Genomic DNA, 16,493 nt, shown 5'->3' with positions numbered 1-16,493 from the left:
ATTCTTTATAGGCACACAGTCAAGCTGCAGCCCTATCAGGCACATTACAGAAGTCAAAATTGTACTGGATTAACACTGTATTACTATGGGACAATGGACAGTGCCTCACAACAATCATTCTTGAGGTCATTCTCTGTAAGGTCTTTTAGCTCATTCACTGCCTTATAAACTGTATGATCGAAAAATGAGGCAGTTAAGCAAAACAAATGAGCACCCTAAGACCCAACATGACTACAGCTGCCCAGTATTCTTCTGAACTTCATTTCTTGCTCCAAGGTGATGAAATGCTACAATAACTGTGATCTGTGCTGGGCTAAAGAGCTCATGTGACAGCACTGAGATGCCTACTGAGGTGATTTCACAACTCCGATGATACCCTGTAATGGGCAACAAACTTTTTCAAAGCGAAAGAGGAGAATCTGAGTATCTCCTAGCTGATACAATGGCATTCCTAATGGCAGGCTCCAGGGAAGAATCATTTCAAACTGCTCATCAACCGTCATGAACTGAAGCAGATGGTGTGGTGGCCTCATTATTCCCATCTATCTCAAAGACAAGGGATCACAACAACTTCTGAATCCTTAAAGGACAATGTAGGCAAAGATAACCAAGGCCCACCCCCACACAAAGCTGAGTGCATGATGGACTGGAACTGTGTGTCCCAGTATAGAATGATCACTGTGACCCTCCTCAATGAAGAACTACTAGTTTACATGGATTTGAAGGAAAGACCCAGGAGCAAAGTCCTTGATCCCAAGTAACTTCACATTTATGATACTATGACTCAAAAGACTAAATCCCACAGCCAGACTGGTTGATCAGTGGCTATAATCAAATGTCTTAAGCTATAGTGGAGTAAGAATCTTGGGATGCATCCCGAGGGGGGGGGGTGCAACTTCTCACTTCTAAACTTGTCAGCAGCCAAGGACATCCTCATCAGTCAAGTCTGAGTTCACCACCTGAAGAGTTCAGGGGGCCATGTTGAACATCAAGCTTATCTCAAAACAGGTTCAGGACTTTGCTTGGCCTATAAGTGCATGTACTTGCTGCAGTCCTCTGACCAAAAACCATGTCTCCATCTGAAGACCTCTTGACCACTGGCATCTCTGCAAACCAAACAAGAAACTTTTCCTGTCTCTGATATCAAGTATCTGAGCTGGACACTCAAGTTTTTGTGATGGCTGTCAACACTGTGTTGTCCCTTGTGCAAGACTTTGCAAGATATCTGACAACCACACAAAAACAGCACTTTACTGAAACCCTTACTATGTGAATCACATAAAAACTGGAGAGCTCTGGGAACATGCATACACTAGCCTGACAAAGAACATCAATGTACGAGAGATTCTGCATCAATATACAGGGGGGTTGTTGACAGAAATGGCTTCTGCTGTTCAAGCAGATTATGCAACCACTATTCCTAGTTTTTTATACCCCAGGTATTCCTATTTTTTGGTTTCATACTTAATCTATTACTCATTGCATCTATGAAAGATGTGGCAGACTTCCCACTGTTACCTTTTTCAGCTCTCCTTACCAAGGGATCCAGCAAGGACATTCCTCATAGTTAAAGTGCTTCTGAAAGGACCTTTCAGAAAACCATGAAACTTACTGCAGTCTAGGAAGCTCATATTCATTTAAAGAAATATGACAGTCAGTTAATTCACTTACCAAATGTTATATTTTGGGAGAGAAAGGGGTGTGCTATTTTAACAAGATATTTCTTAAGCTGGGGAGGGGGATGTTCGGGTATGCAAAAATAATGTTCTTGTATGCATGTGTAAGGCTTGGGTATAATATATTTTTAGAAAGCAGTCTGTACCATCTGCCATTCTAACTACCACAGGTTTTGCAATGTTTTTTGTGTCAAGACAGCTGCTACTGTTTTATACTTGAATCAGGTCCCATGACCTACAGTTTTTAGGTTGAAATTGTCCCTTTATAATGATGTCTACTATTCAAGCAGATTCTGCATTTACTATTCCTAGTTTTTCTAACCTCAGCTCTTCCTACAACTTGGTCTTATTCTTACTTACTCATTGCATTTACTACAGGAGCTCCTTCTGTGGTAGAATTCCATATTGCTACACAGGATGTGATCAGGTAGAACAATGGTAAAAGGATGACACCTGGTACTTGCACTTCTACTAAGCCTTCTTAAATGTCTTCTAGGGTATAGATCATTAACAGCAAGAATGTAAATTGTCTGAGAAGAAAACAATAAATATGATAATGTTCTTGTGGTATTATTGGAGAAAGAATGCAATACCAAGTTATGATACTGACAGGATCAAAGTTCACTGTGAGATAAGTTGTAGGTTCAGTCTCGATAGGTTGGTCAGGTCTGTTTGTATGTGGGGCAGGAATAGTCTCTGATTAAACTTGGTAGTGGATTTCAGAGTGCTGGGGGTGGTAGACAGACATGAGTGGTCAAAATCAAGAGAGAGATGTGGAAACTGTTAACCACAAACACCACGTACCTCCACGAAACCTGTAAGATGTAGAAAACACACAATCCGCTGGTCGGTACAATAAAGGTGTATTCTCCAAATGAACCACGCTCCAAAAAGTATTTTGTAACTGGATAGTAGCTTTAATAAACAAACAGACACCAACAGCACGAGGTACAACAACCATAGATTAATCTATGTGTGTTTTCCTCATCTTACAGATGTGGAAACTATGTTAAAGCTCCAGTAGATACTGCTCACAGGCTTTCAGTTAATCATTGACATCACTTCCATTGTTCTTAACCTTTTTGTATCTGGGTAGGGAAATTTTGATTGTGTGGTCTGCAAAGAGAGTGAATGTATGATGGATTGGTACAGCAAAGATGGGCAGGTAGGAATAATTTATCTTTCTGAAATACAAAGTTTGTAATTTCTCAGGGTTTGTGTGTTTTGTGGTACTCATAAATCTAGAGCAAACTGTGATATCTGGTCTAGTGGAGCTGAAGCTCATGACAGTTTGATGTTGCCAGAGTGGTTTTCTAAGCATCTTGGTCTGATGCTGATTTTGGGTACTAGAATGCAGAGACTCTGAGAAAAGGTATTCTCTAAAATTAGGGAATCTGACATGCATTCCTGATCTTCATAAGACGCAGAGTAAGATGTAGTTGTTTTATAGTTCTTTGCCAGACTTGTGACACTGATGAAAGGTAACATTGTGGTGTATATATCTGCCCAGTCTATGACCAGAAGACTTAAGTGATGCACCTCTAGAATGTCTGATCACCCACAGGCTTTAGACAATCATCCAAAAATAAAATGGTGCAAGAATCTTTGAATGCATCCCATGGTGACAGCTAACAGCACACTTCCATCAAAAACTGATCATGGCTCAATCTCACATTAGGTAACAGCAAGCTTATAACCTGCAGAAACCTGGGAGGTCCATGGGCACTGAAATTACCTAAAGTGAATTCAGATCAGCCTCTGGCCTTCAAGTGCTCACCATTGGCTGTGCTAATTTAACTAATTCTAGGCCTCCAGGGAAGACTCGCCTGTCTATTTCCATGCAAATGTCTGCTGACCCAAAGTAAGCCAACAAATTTTGATCCTAATATGCTTGGCAACTGGGCTGAACCTCTGGCACTTCTGGCAGTTTTTCAAGTTGTGCTCTTCTTCAAGACAATACAGGTAATACCAAATTGGGTTTTGGCTAGAAAACTGATGGCCAAATGGATACTTGTGATGGTTAGGCATGTGGGTGGAGGAATTTACTGATGATAACAAAGATCAAGATCTAACTTTGCGATGGCCAGAAAACACTACAAGGCTTTGGGAAAGGGCACATCCAGGTTGCTGATGCATTAGCACGTTACATCACAGAACATAATGGCAAAATGCATGGGCATCAAATGTCAGTTTTTTTTTTCAAATTAATTCTGATATGTTAATAAGTACCTACGACGGACTTTTATCATCTACTGTTTTGCTGCTTGTGTAATAATGACTTCACTTTTTTTAGTTTCAGAATTGTGGCTGCTTTTAAATTCCTTTTTGTCTTTATTTTCTATTAATTTTACTTCTTGTCCACCATTAACTTATGCATTTTTTCCAAGAGTCCATTGCCAATAAATCATGGATCACTATGCTTATTTATTTGTAAAGATTAAGACCTCCAACCACTGGGCAGACTTTAGTCTGAAGAAGTAATTTTTTATTACCCGCGGTGGTGGTGCTGTGGTAGCTTGTCGCCTCACAGTAAGACGCTGTCTGGTTCGATTCTTAGCTAGAGCATCTTCTGCGTGGAGACACGCGTGAATGGGCGTACCTTCATTGAAGGTTGTGCGTCAAGGCTGGCAACTCAGCACATAAAAATCAACTGCCAATCATTAGCGGACCGGAGTCCCGCTGTGACGACCCCTAACCGGGAAAATGCCGAAAGACACATACATACATACTATTTTACTGCTATTCCATATCAAGATCTTTTTTCACATTTGTTTATTTACTTTCTTTGTATTATTACCAATTGCATAGGGCCAAGATTTGTAATTTTTTCTGTACTCTACTCTGACCCTATGCCTGCCAACTATCTTGCTGGCCACTCACATCCATTCTCTGTTTCACTTTAGAAAGTAAGAGCCAGTGCAGTGTGGTCATCATTCAGGTAGCTAGTGCTGTAGCTATCCTATCTAGTACCTTGTGCCAGTTCCAAAAACTTGACCGACCCCCCTCAGCTCTTCAATGAAGAGCAAAAGACTTTTGCTTACTGCAAAAAGCCAAATGTCTTCCTAAAGTACAGCAGCCATTGCAGCCCCCCCCCCCCCAGTTCTTCAAAAAAAAAAAAAAAAACTCAAGTGCATTTCTGTGCTGGTATTTTGGTTCAGAAAATAACTGCAAAGCTCTTGACTGTGCTTCCCAACACATTGCACATGGGGCAATGCCCTTTTTGCCCCAACCCTTCCTATGCTACTGCAGGTAGTCATAAGAAGAGTTCTCTTTATTTCAGTCTAGCCTTTTCCCTGACATCTGACGTGTACTCACTTATGTGACAGTCTGCTATGCCTTTCCTATGTGAATTATCACACATCTACTGAAGATTAGTGCATGTCGGCAGCATGACATAGCTAAGTACACATGTCTGACTCATATGCTGCATGTTCCACACCCATTCTTCATCAGATGTCAGCCCTGCAATGGACTGGACTGCCTTTCTCCCAAAATGACAGGTGAGCCTGCATCAGATATGCACTTCCACCCTCCCTGGCTGGCTCTTCCAGCATCCAAATTGTTCACTAATGCTGAGTCATATGTGTTTCAATCAAAGCTTCATCTCTTTACTCCTCACAGAATGCCAGAATCTCAACCACTTCAATAAACCCCAACCTCTTACTACAACAGGAAATTCCTGCTCTCCTGTCAAAGCAAGATGAAGGAAGAAAAATACAGAGGCTTAACTTAGGCTCATAGGAGTGTTCATAGGTGTGTGCTAAGCTAACAACCACTACAGCCTTTTAAGCCTATCCATGCATCCCAAATCTCTGACAAGATCTGCCTTGATAAATGCAAGCATGGGTTTGGGAGATAAAACATTTACAAGTAGGGGCCTGGGAGATGAACCATTTGCAGGCTGCCTGTGTCCATTAGAGACAATGGTGATAAACCAGGAATGAACTTCCTCTTCCCATCCAATTGTCCAAGTTACACTTGAATTGGGTTAGGGAGGAACTCTGCTTCACATGGATGGGGAACTTGATATATTATATTAATTCCTGCCACTGTCTCCATACGCTTTTCATGAATAAAGGAAAACAGAACAGCACTGACATCAGGGAATGAAAATATGTGGACCCCAAATCTTGAATTTTAAGGCGGCTTCTTTCACTCTTCTTTTTACATCCCATTCTCTCTACCCTCCTGACTTGAAGGAAAAGACTACAGCTAGAAAAGTGAGAGGAACATCCTTGCTGAAGATGAACGTTACAGATGCAGTTGAGAAAATTCTCTTCCATGTCGAGCTGGAAAAAAAAAAGCTTCCCTTAAAGCAACAAACTCAAAACAAACAGGTATTTTTTCCTAGTGAAATTTTCCTTAATGGCCATAATAAAAAAGAATAAAAAATAGTAAAAAACAAATAGCTGCGATATAATGGTCCAACAAAAAATACAGCATTTAATGCGATGGCAGAACGATATGCTCAGTATTCAAATCTTACAATCACGTTTCCAATGCGTTTCAAAAGCAGTTTTCACTTCACTTCATAAAATGTATTCGCATCCACACCTTTTGTAGTTTAAAACAGGTTTATTAACAAACAGCAACGGCAAGCGCTTTCACCAATATGGCTTCCTCAGGCCAGCTAAATAATTTAATTAAACATCTTCTTATATATTAATTAAATAATGACATCATTTCCTGTTATTAATTAAGTGAAGTTGTTTGTCATGAAGGTACATAAATAGACAAGACGGCTAATATATACAAACATATAAAATTATACAAATATCTAAAATTACTAAAGCAAATACACATATACATAAATTAATAAAATATAGCACCTACAAACTTTTGAGATATATAGGTGCACATTATAGAGGCAAACTTACAATATCATACTGAATATAAGACTAATGGTATCAATAATGATACCCAGACATATTTTATGATATAGTATATAAAATTAGTTTATAATAAATATAAATATCAACCCAAAACATACTATCTCCTCAATGCTCTACCTTTCAGGATAGGTTTAATAGGAACCCTGTCATTAAGTCCAGGGTGCCTATCTGCTCTAAGTCTAATGATCCATTTACTTTCAGACTGTTCAGTAGTATTCCTAATATCATCTCTCCTAATATTAGTATGATTCATACCAATAGCTTGAAATTTAAACTTATGATCAGCGGAAGTTTCATTAACATGTTTAGCTAAAGCATTTTTATTTGATGTAATTTTAATATTATATACATGTTCTTTTATCCTTTCCTTTAACCTTCTGTCAGTCTTTCCTACATAGTAGGCAGAACAAGCTGAGCAGGTGGCAAGATACACTAAATATTCAGTATCACAATCTGCCTCTACGGAGAATGTATAGAGTCGTTTGGTGAGTGGATGTATAAATCTACCTGATGTCTCTATATATTCACAGTACCTGCATCTTTGACAGGGCTTCGTATATTCATTATCTCTATCTTTTTGATCGGGTCTGCTTTCTAACCTATTAGGGCCACATAGCATTCTATAAAGATTGGTCTTATTTTTATACATAAATGTAGGTTGATTTCCTACAAGTTCTTGTAATGTGGGTTCAACCTTCAAAATATCCCAAAACTTAGAATAGGAACCTAATTTGATTCACATCTTGGGTATAGTATAAGTTCACATTCATCCCTCAATTTTTTTCAATTATCCTGTGATTCTTCGGGTCTATTATTTGATGCAAAATATGGTTGTGCTCTTTCTTGCCTTAAGTCTTGTATTCCTACAAACCCCTGTACTATTTCATTATGAAAATAAGATCTATCCATAAATCTTTGCTCTAATTCCTTCAGCTCATTATTAAATCCCTTATCTGAAGAATTCAAACGTGATACTCTCATTGTTTGTCCTCTTATGATATTCTTAAAAACAAATTCAGGATGCATACTAGTTCGATGTAGCATCGCATTTCTGTAACACGTCTTCCTGAAAACACCTGTATTTAATAGGCCATCCGGTAGCCTCTCCACAAACACATCTAAAAAAGAAATTTTCTCTCTAGAAGCAACCATAGTGAATTTTAAAAAACTAGTTAGCCCATTCATTTGTACAAGAAATTCATCTAACATAACTTCATCAGAGTTCCAAATAAGAAACAAATCATCAACAAAACGGACATAAAATTTCACATAACGTAAAAAATAATCCAATTTAAACAAACACGTATGCTCCCAGTCCGCCATAACTAGGTTGGCGTAGCTATTGGCACAAGAAGTGCCCATAGCTACGCCATCCCTTTGTATATATATTTTATTATGGAATGTAAAAACATTATTATTCGATATTATTTTCACAAGATTACAAACCATACTTATATGTGTTTCGGTAAAGGTACCTTGCTGTTGTAAACATCTGCTCATACTAGTAATCCCTTCTAAATTAGGAATACATGTAAACAAAGATTGGACATCTAATGTTACCATTATATACTTTTCATCATGTCCAATCTGTTTCGTTTCATTATATAATTTTATCAAAAATTGTTTCGTATCTTTTAGTATATGTTCATACCTATTTACTACTGGTCTTAACTTACTTTCAAGATATACAGACAAGGGCTCAGTAACCCACCCTCTTCCTGCTACAATTGGCCTCGTAGGTGGTATAGTTGGATGCTTGTGGATCTTAGGTATTCCTTGTATAATTGAAAGTTTCGGTTCTGTTACTGTAAAGTATTTTAACATCTCATTAGTAATTAATCCATCATCACACATTCCTACTATCAAATGTGATACCTTTCCAATAATTTTATCTACATGCTGTGAATATATACGGCTGTAATATTTTGTGTCATTTAACATATTATTCATACTAGTTATATAATCAGTCATATTCATAATCACTATAGGTCCGCCCTTATCAGCAGGTCTGATCATAATATTTTGGTCGGTTCTCAAATCATTTAACGCTATTCTTTGTTTTTTAGATAAATTCCCTGACCATTTTCTTTGTCTATTATATTGATCTATTTGATGTAGCTCCTGTTCCACTAATTTAGAGAAGGCGTCAACCAATGGGTGCAGCGTAGGTACATAACTGCTAGGTTTACTTAACCTGCACATATTTTCATCTTGACTCATTTCACCAAAATTATACTTTAATTGTAAATTCCGAGCAAATAGTTTAAGGTCAATCACAGAATCAGAGATTTCACTTTTAGTTGATGGAATAAAGGAAAGTCCTTTTTCTAGGACATAAATCTCATCTTCAAAAAGAATTCTGTCTGAAATATTCCAGATCAATGATCGATTACTTTCTCCCACATCTTTTTCAAGTTGCGGCCTACATGTTCTTCTTCGGCCAACCTCTTTCTCTGTCTGCCTCTGCTCATAGAGCGGTCCCTCCCTCCTCTCCGTATCTCCGAGATGGAGAAAGGGGTTGCTTCACTATATCCTTTCAGATATTTACCAACATCTGTCTTCCTCCTAACTACAGGTTGTCCCTGTACAATGTCATTAATTAAAGAACTTGGCTCATGATCACTCAGATTTAATCTCGTACTCTCTACAGCGTTACTTGTTCCTTTAGCTGCAGTAGAGCCTATGTCAGATATATTTGAACCATTAACTTCATGTACTATAACACTGGTATTTGAACTATTACCGTCTGTACTATTACCAATAGCGCTACCAAGATGGTGAACCAAAGTAGAATGACTATCAACTAATTTAGGTGAGTCATTATTAACTTCTAAATTGGTAGTGTTCTGTGGTTCATCATTGCTACTTCTATTCTTATCATTACGATACATTTTATTAGTTTCTTTCTTATTAGAGCGTTGTGTATTTAAGGGATCCCTGGTCCAAGTAAAAATTTGGCCGTTCTTAAAATCATGGGTATCCCTTCGTATTTTGTTACGTTTTTGCTCTAACAACTTCTTTTCAAAGAAAAATAAATTGTCTAACAATTTGTCAAATGTTTTATCTAGAACACAGATTGGATACATTTCAAATATATGTTGTCGTTGTTCTTTAATTTTATCTCTTAACAACATTTCTTCTGGTAAAAAATATTCATTTAACAGTTGCATGTATCGTATTCCAGTGTCTATATTTATCAGTTGCCATTTAAGTAGCAACTCTGGGTATAAAGTATCTGTTGTAGGCATTTTAAATATGCGCAGTCCCCTCTGAACGATTTGCCGAGCTATACATAGTTCAAAATGCTGTAGTTGTAACTGGAGATGTTTCATCTTAATGAAATCCATCTCCATTTGGTCAAGTAAAGAAGTCAATCCACTGTAGTCACTCTGCTTCCCGGTCTCATCGGCCATATCACTACTAACGTCATACGCCAGCAGCGGATTATCTCTTCCGGTTAAATAACTTTGGAACCTCTCCATATAACCAGTATGTTCCTCAGGTTTGTACGGTAACTCAACTGGGTCATTAGCAAGTTCAGCCATCACGTAAATGCAGCCAAGTATAATGATAAATAGTAAAAAACAAATAACTGCGATATAATGGTCCAACAAAAAATACAGCAGTTAATGCGATGGCAGAACGATATGCTCAGTATTCAAATCCTACAATCACGTTTCCAATGCGTTTCAAAAGCAGTATTCACTTCACTTCATAAAATGGATTCGCATCCACACCTTTTGTAGTTTGTAGTTTAAAACAGCAACGGCAAGCGCTTTCACCAATATGGCTTCGTCAGGCCAGCTAAATAATTTAATTACATTAGAGACAAAGGTGATAAACCAGGAATGAACTTCCTCTTCCCATCCAATTGTCCAAGTTACACTTGAATTGGGTTAGGGAGGAACTCTGCTTCACATGGATGGGGAACTTGATATATTATATTAATTCCTGCCACTGTCTCCATACGCTTTTCATGAATAAAGGAAAACAGAACAGCACTGACATCAGGGAATGAAAATATGTGGACCCCAAATCATGAATTTTAAGGCGGCTTCTTTTACTCTTCTTTTTACATCCCATTCTCTCTACCCTCCTGACTTGAAGGAAAACAATACAGCTAGAGAAGTGAGAGGAACATCCTTGCTGAAGATGAATGCTACAGATGCAGTTGAGAAAATTCTCTTCCATGTCGAGCTGGAAAAAAAAAGCTTCCCTTAAAGCAACAAACTCAAAACAAACAGGTATTTTTTCCTAGTGAAATTTTCCTTAATGGCCATAATAAAAAAGAGCTTTTGTTCTCATTTGTGTAAGGATGGACAGACACAAGGAAACATTTTCTGGATATGGTGTCCCCAGATCATTGCTGCTGACAAATTTTGCTAATTTTGCTAATGAAAACATGTCCAACAGTACATATATAAATCAAGAGATGCAATTAGAAGACATCAGTTTTCCCAGGTGAGTTAAGGTCATGTGGTGGTATTGCCTGTGAAATGCAAAACTTCAGAAAAAGTCTCTAGGGATGAGAAAGAAAACCACTGCCATGGTTCTCATCCATAGAGGGAATGATGGAAGCCATAGACCTGTACTGATTTTTCTTAATTTAAATTAAGGGGATTTACAAGGCTTAAGGTTATGTGACAAAAGAGAAGAACAGGATAAAAATAGACAACACACTGTTTTCCCTTTAAAAATAAACCAAGTGCATGATTAACTCCCCTCTGCAACAAAACAAAGGTGGCCATTGTTACAACTTGCTCTACTAATTCAAGAGTAGGAGGAAAAAATAAATTACAAGGAATTATGGAAGGATTAATCTCATTGTGTAAAGATCAAAAATCCAAAAGATACTGATACTGAGTCCAACCACTTTGTTCTTCCTTGGGCAACAGAGGCAAAAATCCTGCTCAGGCTACCAGCCCAAGGAAATTTAACCCCATTTAAGGAGCAACTGACTTGCATCTCTGTTTCTCTCTCTCTCTCTCTCTCTCTCTCTCTCTCTCTCTCTGTAGCAGGCATAGCATCAGTTGCAGGTGAAGCTCTGTAGCTAACATCCACTAGTGCAAGAATCCAGTTGCCTCACTAATACACAGTGCAGGGAATCAAATGTCCTTCAGCACCACTGCAGGTTTCTACTATCCAAAGTGAATCAGGATCCTTTGACACCAATGCAGAGACCCACTGACCAAACAGTACAGCATTTTTCAGTGCCACTGCGGGGATTCAGTGGCAAAAAAGGGCAGGATTGTTGGGGGAGCCAGGGTGAAGTCCTCTATGAGTTAGAAATAAAATTTGAGACCTGTTTGGGTTGACCAGAAAAATATCACAAACTTGTACAGCTCACTACAACCAACAGCAATCAACCCACTTGCATACCTCTAACTGCACCGAATTACTCGGTTTTTACCGAGTTTTGGTGTTCAAACAATGGGGTGCCATGATTCCCGAGTGGCACCCCTTCATTCCTGATTTATTTTTAAAAAATATTTTTTTGCGCTTTCGGAGCTGAAGTAATGACATGCGTGATGACGTCAGCTCCATCAGCCTGTCGGAATTGAGATCATTGAGCTCAAGGGGCAAGGGCACACATTTCTGGTTGGCTGTAAGGCTTCTAACTGCTGCGAATTGAGCTTGCTGCTGCTTTAGGCTTGTGAACTGAGCTCCGGAATCTGGTCCTAGTACTACTGTTCTGAAATGAACTTTATTTATTGTCCGTTTTGCCTTGAACTTGCTGCTTTAGGCTCCGTTTTGCTGTGAACAACTCTAAGGGCTTCTAACTAAGTCACTTCTTTAACTGAGCTCGCTGCTGCTTTAGGCTTGTGAACTGAGCTCCAGAATCAGGTACTAGTACTACTGTTGTGAAATTAACTTTATTTATTGTCCGTTTTGCCTTGAACTCACTGCTTTAGGCTCCGTTTTGCCGTGAACAACTCTAAGGGCTTCTAACTAACTCACTTCTTTAACTGAGCTCGCTGCTGCTTTACTAGTGCTACTGTTGTGAACTGAACTTTATTGTTTGTTTTGCCTTTAACTCGCTGTTTTAGGCTCCATTTTGCCGTGAACAATTCTAAGGGCTTCTAATTAAATCACTTCTTTGTTTTGCTGCTTGGCTTCTTGCTGCCGTGTGTTCTAGTTACTGAAGAAGTGCTGCTACTCTTTGAAACAAGTGTGTGTGTGTGTGTGTGTGTGTGTGTGTGTGTGTGTGTGTGCGCGTGTGTGTGTGTGTGTGTGTGTGCGCGTGCGTGACTTGAACGTACACCTGCCAGCATCATTTTAAAGCTTGCTTCTTAACTTAGTTATTAAGTGTAGTGTAGTATATCTCATTCCTGCTACTGTAAAGCAGATTTCATTAGAATTAAACATGCATGGACATGGCAAATCCAGTGCCATGCTCCCTCCTTTTAAGAGTCAAAACCAAATTTTTGAGTGTTGGGCCAGCAATTCCTTACTTAGTTTCAAGGTGCGTTAAGCATAGCTCCTTTTCCAAGAGGTAAAGCAAGTGATGGCTCGCACTCAAAATGCACGTAAGTTACAGGTGCCTTGGATAGCTATTGTTCGAGGAAAGGCGCACAAGTGAGAGCAAAATCAAAATACAGTGCTATTACAATTCTGTTTTTGCATTTAAAAGTGATTCACGGTGTGCAGCATATCCTCTTATAAGACTGACTACTGCAATTTTAAACCCATTTTCTGTACTCTTGCTTAGGGTTGTTTAGAGAGTATGGTTTCAAGACATCTGTCACAATGAAATCTGAAATATAGCCACCTGGATGGGGGAGGGGGTTGGCACTAACTGTAACCATTTCTTCTTGCCTCACTCCAACACATGCAGGAGTGCAGGAATAAGAATTTGGTTATTATATCAAATTGCAGTAATGTTGATTCCTGCACCTACATTTGTGTTGCCTAATTTTAACAACAAAAAAGAGAGAAACTTGTAATTTGACTAAACTGTCACCTTTTTGCCAAACTGGAAAAGCTTATAGAACTTGCTGTGGGATAACATGAAGATGAATCATTGCATAGTGAGTGACCTTACAGGAGATGGAAGGTACCTGATGAACAATTAACTAGTTTTCAGAAACAGATGATTGATAAATTGGTTGTGCTAAATGAAAGACATTCATCTAATGAAACTTTTTATAGAACTGAGCAAATGAAACTTGTAGCTAAATAATTAAGCTGATGGCATGCTTGTTGCCTTTATTTTGTTTGTATAATAATTTTAATGTGCGTGTATTTCTGTTTTCATATACATTTGTATCCATGTAGTTTTAACTTGTGTACTGTTATCTTCAAACTTACTTCTTCAGTTAAACAATGACAGTCTTCTGATTTCATTTGTGCATGTCTTTTTGTGTGTGTGCATGTTTGTGAAAATGGCCCCATTTTAATACACCTGGTGGCTAGAGGTACTCAGGCTCAGACCTTGTACCTTGGGTACAAGGTAAAAAGAGCCTAAAGTTCCTAGCCACCACCATTTGTGAATTTGTCTACGTTTTTTGTGCTAAGAGGTTGAGAGCTATGGTGAAAAGTGAGAACTGAATTTGTATTCTCCCGTTATTGGCTTTGTCCAGGTTTTTTGTGCTAAGAGGTTGAGAGCTATGGTGAGAAGTGAGAACTGAATTTGTATTCCCCCATTATTGGATTTGTCCAGGTTTTTTTGTGCTAAGCGGTTGAGAGCTATGGTGAGAAGTGAGAACTGAATTCACTAAATGATAGCCATTTAAGTTTCAGTCTTCCTATCTTCTAGGAAACTGCTGATTTGGCATAGTGGTATGTTGCTCTGACTGTAGTCCACATTGGGTTCAAGGCCAGTAAAATGCATGGTGATAACACAACATTTTATTCTGGCAACTTTCCAAAATTATACAAGAAATGTTTAAAATGTGTCCCTTCTTTGTTTCGGCTTTTTGCCCCCCCCCAAAAAATGAAAATAAGTGCAAGAAGCTGTGCATGATGCCTACGACTTACACTACTATCATTCTATTTATAGTGTGGGTGTGGAAGCAGATGTTTATGATGGAAATGTTCTGAATTGGGCAGTTTTGTCATTATTGGTTCATGCATTTTGTTTCATTGTCTACAGTACAACCTACTGGGAAAATGTTCAAAACAATAAATTTTAAATGCGCTCCAACAAGTGTGCTGTATTATACAAAGAATATAATTTAATAAAGTCAGGAAGGTGTATCAAAAGAACACACATGTATGTTTCTTGTTTTGTGTGCAAGGGATCAATGATTTGAAAACAGCCCAAAGGTAATCTTTATCCACCACTGGCCAGATGCATACATTGTATGTTGTATGGTTTAATGCTCTTTCAATGAATGTGAGTTTCAAGGGCAGAGAGGTTTTAATGCCACGTCTATTTTCATTGTGAGACAGTATTGCTTTGTTTAGCAGATGTCTATTGGTGTGTATACATTGTGCTGCAAAATGTAAAAATAAAATCCAAATCATTGAAGAAGTAAAGCAGTATGCACACATTAGTGCTTATGATAAATTGGGTGAAATAGCATTAGTGCTTATGGTAAATTGGGTGAAATAGCCAGGTAATGGGACATTGGAATGGCTGCAGGGGGACTCTGATGCCATATTTTGGTTGTCTGTTCTTCAGTTTGCATTTGAAAGTTGGTATTCCACAATTCCATTGGAGTGGGTGGGGTTATGTAATTATGTATGCAAATTATATGTTAATCAGCATACAGATTTGTACCTATTTTTCATGCACCTTGTCCAGATTTTGGATATTTCCAGGTTGAGAGGTATGCCCACTTGATAATATTATTACAATGACTCAAAGAGCTACTCACTTTTTACAGAGTAGAAATAGTGGAGACAAAAATGTGAAGGTTTCAGAGATGGCTAGTAAATAGCAGTATTTAGATAACATAAGACAAAAGTAGGATAGTGCTCTTAGCTCCGCAGAGATTACACAACTTGAATCTGACAAAACAAGGTAGGGAAGATAGTGCTTTTCAGCACATCCATTAGCATACATTCCTATCTAATAACAACTAAATTTTTAAGTTATGTTTAGTGTGCAAGTAAGTCCAACTGTAGACTTTAATTACTGAGTGTACTGAAATCTTGATCTTTACAAGGCATTAAGACAAGAAACAATCAGTATTGCACTGTACATAAAACTATTTATATATTTATGAAGTTTAAAATCACAAGGCATTAATTGTCTGTTTTGTGGGAACATTAGACTGAGTGGCTTCTTCTGGCTTGTACAATAGAGACTGAGGGAATCAAATTAACACCTCATGGTTCTAACCAGTTGTGTTTTATTGCCACATTCAATTAAGTCAGAATATATAAAGCAACTCTCGTTTACGGTATGGCATTAATTGTTTTATATACAAAGCAACAAATAATGATGTAACTGCAATACCAACCTGGCATTTGATAGGAATAAGGAGTTTGGCCTGGCTGAGGTGTAGAAAAGCCTGGACTATAACTAAGACATCCAGTTTGCAAGGGTGACTGAGTCTGTGGAAGTCCTCCTTCTGTCTTGATGCCTGGCAGCATCACACCTAAATCTGTGCAAGAAATTAAAGATCAGCTGATACCGCAGAAAAATAAACATGCCATCTATAAACTGCATTCCAGCAACACAAATAACATTGTGATGAAAAGAAACAAAGCAACAAAAGTCACCAGTTACCATAAGTAGGTAAACTGTACGGTTGAGCTGGCTGTGGGTAGGCTGAATACACTGCTGGCTGCTGCATTCCTGAATACTGCGTCTGTCCTGCATAAGCTGTCATTGTTTGTGCCCCTGGTGTAGAAATAATATGCGGATATGGCCTACAGGGCAAATAATCAGAGATCAAAGTAAGCATGGCAAACCAAACCAAATTACAATGTCAAGGTTTTAAGAAATAGATTATACATGGCAGAATGAGAAGTTGCA

General features: G+C 38.3%; 1 protein-coding gene across 1 annotated transcript in view; it reads right to left on the bottom strand.

The window, feature by feature from the left end:
* Positions 1-16,493, bottom strand: part of EYA4 (EYA transcriptional coactivator and phosphatase 4) — a 3,122,134-nt gene that overhangs the window by 877,957 nt on the left and 2,227,684 nt on the right. Inside the window, exons 8-9 of the mRNA XM_044077094.1 lie at positions 16,245-16,387; positions 15,976-16,119 (exon numbers count right to left, since the gene is read on the bottom strand). Of these exons, the coding sequence (XP_043933029.1) occupies positions 15,976-16,119; positions 16,245-16,387 (287 nt within the window). The remainder of the gene's footprint in view (positions 1-15,975; positions 16,120-16,244; positions 16,388-16,493) is intronic.

Source organism: Protopterus annectens, chromosome 1.part1, assembly GCF_019279795.1.
Source record: "Protopterus annectens isolate FY-2018-M chromosome 1.part1, PAN1.0, whole genome shotgun sequence".
Classification (NCBI taxonomy): domain Eukaryota; kingdom Metazoa; phylum Chordata; order Ceratodontiformes; family Protopteridae; genus Protopterus; species Protopterus annectens.
Note: the sequence above shows the minus strand (reverse complement) of the source record. Positions and strands in the feature narration are given on the sequence as shown.